Source organism: Odontesthes bonariensis, chromosome 17, assembly GCF_027942865.1.
Source record: "Odontesthes bonariensis isolate fOdoBon6 chromosome 17, fOdoBon6.hap1, whole genome shotgun sequence".
NCBI lineage: Eukaryota > Metazoa > Chordata > Actinopteri > Atheriniformes > Atherinopsidae > Odontesthes > Odontesthes bonariensis.
In genome coordinates this window covers 18,357,816-18,367,048 of record NC_134522.1, presented here as the reverse complement: position 1 = coordinate 18,367,048, position 9,233 = coordinate 18,357,816, and the positions used below count along the sequence as shown (strand labels likewise).

The 9,233-nt window shown below is 39.6% G+C and overlaps 1 protein-coding gene across 2 annotated transcripts; it reads right to left on the bottom strand.

The window, feature by feature from the left end:
- Nucleotides 1–197: 197 nt before the first annotated feature.
- spata7 (spermatogenesis associated 7) lies at nucleotides 198–6,664 on the bottom strand. 2 transcript variants are annotated; one of them, XM_075447687.1, is made up of 12 exons: nucleotides 6,443–6,664; nucleotides 5,706–5,768; nucleotides 5,528–5,617; nucleotides 5,352–5,399; nucleotides 3,249–3,352; nucleotides 2,647–3,098; nucleotides 2,500–2,545; nucleotides 2,130–2,251; nucleotides 1,977–2,027; nucleotides 1,735–1,812; nucleotides 1,489–1,546; nucleotides 198–1,403 (listed from the first exon to the last, which is right to left on the bottom strand). In XM_075447687.1, exons 1-12 carry the CDS (start codon nucleotides 6,486–6,488, stop codon nucleotides 786–788), a joined length of 1,776 nt encoding a protein of 591 aa, XP_075303802.1. In that variant the 5' UTR covers nucleotides 6,489–6,664; the 3' UTR covers nucleotides 198–785. The 2 variants fall into 2 exon arrangements, with proteins under 2 accessions (XP_075303802.1, XP_075303803.1); XM_075447688.1 differs by lacking the exon at nucleotides 5,352–5,399.
- Nucleotides 6,665–9,233: the final 2,569 nt, after the last annotated feature.

Genomic DNA, 9,233 nt, shown 5'->3' with positions numbered 1-9,233 from the left:
ACCTTTTGCATCGACTAACCTCACCCGACAGCTGTAATCGCATACACGTAATGTTGAGCAATGCAGTATTTCTTTGCAAAATGATCACAGACGTGATCTTAAAAGTAGTCATATTGCACTGGTTGAAGGCTGAGTGATTCGTCTCTTTTAGTCGCACTACTCAAATGAAAGCATATGAAAGGAAGAATAACAAAAAATAAGAATAAAAAACTTTTATTGCGATAGAAAGACACAGTTATTTGGTTACAGTCGATTCTTAGTTGCTACATGTAAGAGGCATATGTTAAGTTAAACACACCTGATAAAACATTTACTTGTAACAATGCTCTCTAATAATCTGAAAATGTTAAAAAGGTACAGCTACAACCGTGAGCGGGCGATTCGCTCAAACTACAGGATGCCTATGATTCAAACATTTAATCAGGCAGTAATTACGGAACCATTAGAGTTGTGACAATTTAAAAAAGGATCGAGAATAACTCTGAATGTCAGTGGCAGCTGGACCACGTCTGTACCCAATTTACAACATCCCGAATAAAATACTGATATTTTTTATTGAGCTTTTTAAAAAAAAAAAAATAATAATTAAAAAGCACAACAAAACTAAAACACTTCTTCATGGTGGGCTGTTGCAAGACGCGAAAAAGAAGCGCTTTGTCATCATTTCTTTAAATTCTACTTTCGGAAATGTTTAACTGTTGTGTGTTTACTCTGAATTCTGTGTTTATTCGCCGTTTTATGAATTAAAACATAAAGTAACTTTCAAACCCCACACATGGAAACGCTCAGAAGAACTCATCGTCGCTAACAGAGGTAGCTACATTTGGGTGTTGCTCCTCGGCGGGTTCCACGTGCTCACGGCGCTCATCGCTGGACACGTGCAACGCAGACAAACTCCTCCCCAGATCTTCAAGCTCTTTCAACTGTCCATCAAAGTTGGCTTGATTCGAATCACCGTTCACAGTGCTGTGCTCGTTGCTTTCAACGTGGTCATCGGTTGCTGCAGTTGAGTCTTCCCGATTTAAATTCTTCGGACTATTGCCTTTATTATTGGTAACATCGTCACTGAGTAAAGGAGAGCCGGTTCCTTTTGCCTCACTGTCGCTCACCCCGTCCTCCTCATTTATGTTGACCGAACTAGTTCTTTCAGGAGAACATGTGGGTGTCGATGCCAGGACAGGATCAACCCAGCCAGGCAAATCGCTGTGTTTAATGAGAGACACATAAGTGAACGGCTCATTGTCTTCTTTGGTCTTCACTCGTCTCCCTCCAGGTGCCATATGTGAAAACATTGAATCAAGAAGATCATTATCCTTTTTTTCAGGCCCATGGTCAGAGGTGGATATGTTGACGGGCTCTTCAAAATCTTTACGCAGCACTTCCAGAAGGTGGCGCATTTTACCCTGAAAACAAGTATGAGAACATCTAAAGAAGCCATAAATGAAACTTGCTCTATTGGTGTATTACTCATGAACATGATGCACTGACCTCATCGAGCCGATGCAGGTTCATGTCAATGTGACGCTTCATCACCCGATCTAGGACCCTTGAACAGAACCACAGACATTTACGCTTTAGTAATCATTCAGAGGCTGGATCGTTTTGAAACATATTACATAACGAACGCATCCAATCTATCAACCAAGAATTAATCGAGAAGCGTCTATATCTAACATACTATGAGTCACACACGTGTTGACGTTTAGCAAACAATTCACAAGGAAAAAAAAAAACCTGTCAGAGATGTGCCCCCTGGACAAGATATCTTCTGTTACAGCAGAAATGAATTCAAGGTACATTAACTCTTCCTCCCTGTTGGAAAAACAGAAGACAATATTTAATTCAGCAGTGGAGACTCTCAATTAAATTGTTCTGTGGATTCACTGAAGCTGCACACCGTCAAATCTGAACTGGCATGTAAACACCTCTGCTCATTAAAAGCTGTGCAGGCCTTTAAAATACCAGAGAGAACTTACTCAGCAGATACGCGCGTCATTGTGGGAGATTTCACACCTTCTGGAGTGAACCTAGAGAGTGAGATGCAAACTCTTTTAGAACTTTGCTGGAAACAACACGCGTCTAACATCAAGAATACAATGCAACAGGATGTCTCCACAGCATGATTTCACCTGGATGAGGAACCGATGAAGGAACGGTGTCGTCTCCTGTTTGTTTGACTCCGATGTCTTGATGCTGATAAATATGTGCCGCTGGCCTCATCCTCAGACCACTCGTGCTCTGTAGAATATTCCTGTAAAAATTCAAATGAATAAACGAATAACAAAGACGAAAAAATGAGAACAGTGTCTGGATGGAAATGTTTATAGAAATGTGCCAGTTTTATTCTGCTGCTGTCATTTTGAAAGGTAAAACAAATCAATAGGCATAACTGACCCTGAGATAAAAACTGGCAAAGTTGGTAAGGGCATCACGGTTATCAGAATTTGTCATGATTTACAAATGATGATTATAACAATCAAATAGAACCCTCATAATTACCTGAGATTGCTCATATAGGTCCTGTGCATATTCCTCGTTTTTAGTGCTGCATAAAAACAACAGAACTGAAATTTAAAGAAACTGGAGAACAAGCAGCAAAAGCTACATTCATCAGACACACCGCTAATGCCAACATTTGGTCGATACCTTCCGTGATATGTCTCCTGTCGTGTCATCCTTGAGTGGCTGCAGTCCTGAGTGGGTTTCCTCGGCGGTGCCCTGTAGTAGCGATATTTTGACAGGTATGAATTCTTATCTGATTTCAGGGTCCTGGGAGTAAACGGTTTGTCTTGAGTAAAGTGCTGTGAATGTTTCTGGATCAAATCTCCGCTGTACGTCTTCTGGACAGGGTCCTGGAAGGTTTTGTAGCAACCCTGATCTCTCAAAGCTGCCACCGAACACGCTGACTGTTCTCTTTGCGAAGCCGTTTCCGGGCTCCGGTACTTTGTCTCCGACGCCGGGCGAATGTGACGGGAACTGACTTTGCACAGAGGATAAACTGCGTCCTTGGCATTGAAGGAGGTGGTGAATCTCGGGCTGGAGACAATGGAGCTCGTCGAGCAGAGGTAGGGGCTGTCACACTGCACAGATAATCTACTCTAAAATGACAACACACATTGAATCATATATTGTGAGGACAGAGGTTTGAATTGTAGCTAGTGTGTTTGTTTTTTGTTTTTCTTTGAAAGATATGTTAGTATGACATGAAGAAATGACTAAATAATTCCTTGTCTAACTTGACTTCATACCTGGGCCGGGGAGCAAGAGGTCCTGCAACTCCTCTGTAAGAAGGAGTGGGCCGACTGGGGACGACCCTCTTTCCTCAGCCGCTCTTGTCTGATCTGGTCATTGTCTGTAAACGGGTATAAATGAAAGTGAGAAGATTGTCATCTCTGCGCTGTGGCAGGAAAGTAATCCAGACTATCATCTGTCATTTCCTGGGATGACTTTAGGTAGTCTAAAGACAGCATGAGGAACTTCCTGCACTGAACTGAGGGGTATGTCTGGATCGATAGAAAAGCTGGGATAGCACAGTCATAAGAGGAAAGTTATGACCATCCTTACAGAAGAGGATGAGGGGGAGCTGCATCCTGTCCTCCAATGTAATGGATGTCTGCCTTGTATTTTGCTCACTGAGGCTTCAGTCAGTGCAGCAGTCGGCCTCGGCCTGTTCCTCAACCTCATTTTTAACAGGACGGCAGCTCGACCAGCTTAGCACAGAGACCTGTACATCAGAGCCTGGCTGTTGTAATGCGTGCAGAAAATGGCATGACATTGTCTCACAGAAGTGAGAAACATACATCGTTTGGATGGCAAAATTTGTTGCTTCACAACCTGTATGCGTTGTTCACCATTAGTTCTGCCTTCACAGACGTGCAGTTAGCCACACCAAGGACGCTAACATAACCTGATACTGTAAAAAAAAAATGTATGAACCGTGTGGTGATAACAAGCTGGGTGGTCCATTTCTGCCCCCCCCCCCCCCGAAGATTTTAGATCTTGATTTATCGGACAACGGGACAGTTTTCCATTTCACCTCTTGTTATCTTAACGGAGCTCAATCCCTGAGAACACATCTTTTCTGCTCACTCACAGCAGTGAGTCCATGCAAGGATTTCCAAGATAGACGAGTGTCTGATTTTAATGCAGCACCACCAGAAGATCTGAAGATGACTGCCATTCAGTTTCAGTGTTCAGCCCTGACCCTATACGTACTTCTCTCGAGCCTGTGCCGTTTGCAATGCCATCATGCGCTGTCGACTATTATATCCCCAAAAGAATTCCCATTGCAACCTTGTAGTTTTTTTAATTGGTATAATAAAAGATTCTAAGGGATGTTTTTTTTTTAAGACCTAATTATGTTATTGACCTGTTGTCAATAAACTTGATCAACTGTGAGAAGTTGGTTAAGATGATTTTTAAAGGATAAGACCGGTTTTTTGACATTGGGCCCTTGATTTCACATTATAGCATGATGTTCTACTCACCCCTGCTTGTTGTTTGTCATTTGGAGCTGTTCCGAAGATATTCGCGAGGCGTCTGGCTGCTCTCTTGAGATATTCGGCCATGAAACGGTTTCCTATGGGCAAGCTCATACAGGCACAAACTATGCTGTTTATAATTTATTAATTACTCTACACTAGAACTGATAACGTGGAGGTGCGTCGCTTACTTAAAAAAATCCGGGTTATTGTAATTTTGATTTTTTTGTCGTAAAGTGGGTGTTACTGACGTCATCGTCGTGCTACTGCCACAGGCAGCCCACAGACCTGCTGCCTATTTATTCATTCGGCTAAAATTCAAAATTAGTAACCCGGATTTTTTTAAGTAAGCGACGCACCTCCACGTTATCAGTGCTGGTGTAGAGTAATTAATAAATTATAAACAGCATAGTTTGTGCCTGTATGAACTTGCCCATAGGAAACCGTTTCATGGCCGAATATCTCAAGAGACGCCAGACGCCTCGCGAATATCTTCGGAACAGCTCCAAATGACAAACAACAAGCAGGGGTGAGTAGAACATCATGTTATAATGTGAAATCAAGGGCCCAATGTCAAAAAACCGGTCTTATCCTTTAAGTGGTCTTGTACTACTTTCAATTCAATATACATTAAGAAATACTTTCAGATCACAACATTCTTGGTTGTTCGGACACTTTGACGATGCATCCTTCGTTGATTAACAGGATAGCAACCTTGTGAGTTCAGAAATGAAAAGCTGCACATAGCACTTAAACGTAAGGGTGAGTGATTCGCTTAGAATAAAAATGCTTCAACTATTTAAAATGACCCTAGAAATATGTTGTGCATAAATATATTCTGCTTTAAATATTTGACACTTTGGTACTCACATTTCACACTTTGCACCAAGCTTTTTGGGACAGAGTTATCAATGGCAGCTGTGGAACAAGTTAATATTGTTATTATTTTTATTAGTATCATAAAAAATTAAAAAAAACTTTTAAACACACTACATCCACATCATTATAAAGGCTAAGATGTATGCCTCCCATACACAGTGACTCACCTTTAGCAGAGTAAACCTTTTTGTAATGAGACACCATGTGGTCTTTAACGATGGACTGTGTTAGCTTGCTGGAGGAGCGAGGACAGAAAGCTAAAAAGACAAGACAACAAAAAGCACGCATCGTAATTCAGCGTTCATCTTACAGTGACCGAACTCACTGATCCGTGTTGAAACTTACGATTGCTTTTCAGAGTCTGCCCTCTAACGCCATGACTGCTCCCTAAACCAGATGATACACTACCTAAAAAAAATAATAATAAAAGAATTCAGATGCAAATTGACCTTTTAGATGCAAGCTCAGTTAAATAGTGAAACAATCAAGTAATTACTCAAAGTTGGTAGAATGTATCTGCAGTACAGAGCTTTGCAGATACGTGAATATACTTGGTTAGACACAAGCAAATTAAAAGCATCTTTGCAGGCTTGGTAGAAAATGTGACTAACATGATAAAATGCTAAAACAGCTTAAATGTTCTTAAGTAAATAAGCATATGCAAATGACTGAAATACCGAATTTCTGTTATTTTCCAGATTGAATCATTTAACACGAGTACATTTTTGTTGAAATTTGTTGCAAGCAATGCATGGATTTACAGAAAATAATAGGCAGGAAATAAACATTAGAATGACAAAGTCTAAATTAAAATGACGTTATTTGGCGTTAACACTGTATCACAAACCTAGTAGGTTCCTGTCTGGTCTTAAGATGTCAAGTTTATCTTAAGTCCTCCGTACCATCAGTGTGGCTAGTGGTTATTATTAAAACCAACTCGACGACACTTTAGTGAATGTGTCACAGACAGCCTGCCCTACGTACAGGTAGCTGCCTAAGCACAAACTGAATGCAAATGCAATTCCCTCTGCTGATTAGTCAACTGGTTACGAAGCTAGCCAATGCTAATATTGTTAGGATACCTGTTCTCGACTCCATTGTAATGTTACAGTCAGCAGCGTATCCCATTTTCCACAGAACTCTCACGGAGTAGTGAAGGTAGTGCTCGAGCACATCCAGGAACTTCGGTGTGTTTGACCGTGAACATGTTGACGCAGTAAAACAATCAAGTAACCAATGTAATGGTAACAGACTTTGCTAGCCTAAACAGATGGAAAGCAAAGCTTTTCTGTCGCCATGCTGGTTGCTATGATTGCCCCCGTCATCACGTCAGCATCACGCTAATGCGTAAGGAAGGACGTCCCACGAATCAAGGCAAGTGGCCAGGATTAAAATAGAAAGTGCTCAACAGCCATTGGTCAGTGAGAAACTGCAGAACATCACTTCAACGAGCCATTGTCTTTCAATAAATGTACATAATATACAGCATACGTGCTCATGTAGTAAAACCCAAAAAACAAACAATTTGACAAATATCCTTTGTGCCTATTTGTGTTTTCCCACATTGTAATTTTGAGGTGTGGATGTTACAGTCAAAAAAAGTTCTCCTCATATTGCACACAGGCAGGATGAGGCAAGTGAGGCCAATGTAAAACCCATGAAACACAAGACCCTAAATATACTTTGTTCAGGTCATAAAGAGACATCTGTGCTGGACATCTTTGCAACAAGATTAGAAATCCACCTGTAATTGCACAGAGCTTTATAGAAATGTCTTCCTAACAGGAAGTAGTTACCAAATATTAATCCAATGCTGTTTGAAAACAAATCACCTAATCACCCCAAATCACATAAGGAATAATTTAAGAACTAAGACTATGATTTTATTTTGTCATAGATTATTTGTAGTTGCGTTGTTATCACAAAAGATGATGCATTTCCCATTCAATGAGTATTAGTGACATAGAGTATATGTATTACTGATGATTGAGATGTGAATAGAATAGAAGAATAGAATAGAAAAATACTTTATTTATCCCCCAATGGGGGAAATTCAAATTAGTCAAGTAGCAAAAAAAAAATTATAAATATTTACAATGATTGTATATCAACAACAGCAACAACAATAATAATAACAACAATAAAAATACTATGACTAATAATAATAATGATAAATGACTAAATAAATAAATTGGAGAAGAACATGTCACTGTTATAATGCCTTATGGCTGTGGGAACAAAGGACCTCCTGAACCTCTCAGTCCTGCAGCGCAGAGAGATCAGCCTCTCACTGCAGCTGCTCTTCTGTCCTGCCAGGTATGGAGAGGATGTTTATTATTCTCCAAAACAGAATATAATTTCCTCCTCATCCGTTGCTCCACCACAGCACTGAGAGGGTCTAGCCTTCTGCCTACAACAGAACCAGCCTTTTTTTTTTTTTTTTACCAGTTTTTCCAGGCACCTACAGTTTTTGTCTGTAGTGCAATTCTCCCAGCAAACAATAGCATAGAACAGTGCACTCTCAATGATAGTGTAATAAAACATGCATATGACACATGACATATAAAATTTAAAGAAATTACCATCGTTAATATTTTTATGTATTGTAGAATAATAAGTAATAAGTAAGTAATAATAAAAAGTATTTTTCTATTCTATTCTATTCTAGAAAAGGAACAATAGCTAATCATAAATGCATTGTATTCAGGTGTTCCTGACAGTGTGACGTTGATGGACAATACCAGGGCCCTTAAAACCAAACACTACAAAGAATTCAATGATAATTAATATAATCATTTGTATTTTTCCCTGTGAAGTGAGTTGTAAAACAGTAAAAGTGGTTGATGTTGATATAAAGCATGTCAGCTGAGATTTTAGCTGCTGACCCAAACCTAGAATGACACAGTATTCATGTGGGGATTTTTGATGATTGTTAGTCAAACTCATGTTCTCCCCAGAGTCTTTAATCTCTCCCTGATGTACTGTGGCCACAAATAACCACACTGTTATCAATAGCCTTTTTTATGCAACAAAAAAAGACCATTGTGTGCCATTATGATAAAAACCCACAAGCCTCAGCCTCATTTACTGTAATACGGCATTGTGACAGTCGGCGGAATGGTGGAGTAAAGTGTGAAGTAAACACGAGTTTGGACTCAAGTGAGCGCACGCTGGCCATGGGAACACTCTGTCAGCATCATATTTTTAATGCTGCCATGTTCCTTGTATTGTTTGAAGGACCTTTTAACCCATTGCATCATTTAACAGCAGCATTGGAGAATTATTATTGTGACAGGCAACATGTGAAACTGACTGTTTGACCATGTGTTTTAGGCTTTATCAAAATATTTTGGGTGTTTTTTGGATCATATTTTTTTGGTTTTTAAGTTAGTCTACTGGAAATTGATTTATGTTAAATGATCAGCATTTCATGCCAGTCTGAAAACTTTTTGACGTTAGACAACAATTTTATCCAGGTTACACAGGTTTTCTTGAACTCGCATTCATTTGGCAAATGCTTTTATCCAAAGTGACTCGCAAGTTACAAGTAAGGAACACATTGGTGGGCAATTTTGGAGTCAGCATCTTGCCCAAGGATACTTGGACATTTGAACTGATGTAATTGGGAATCAAACCGCCCTCTGGAAAGACAACCACGTTACCCTGCAATCTACAGCTGCTGCTCTCTGATACTTTTTAAGACTTGTTGAGGCCAGTAGGTCTATCTAGTAATAATAGAGTAATTGAAATATATATGTTTTTAAATATGCCACCTTTATTTTCAAGTATAATTTGTTACTTCCAAATTTAAGAAAAAAAAAACATGTCAGAAATTATATAATATTCTTAAGAGTTGTAATCTGAAAGACTGGA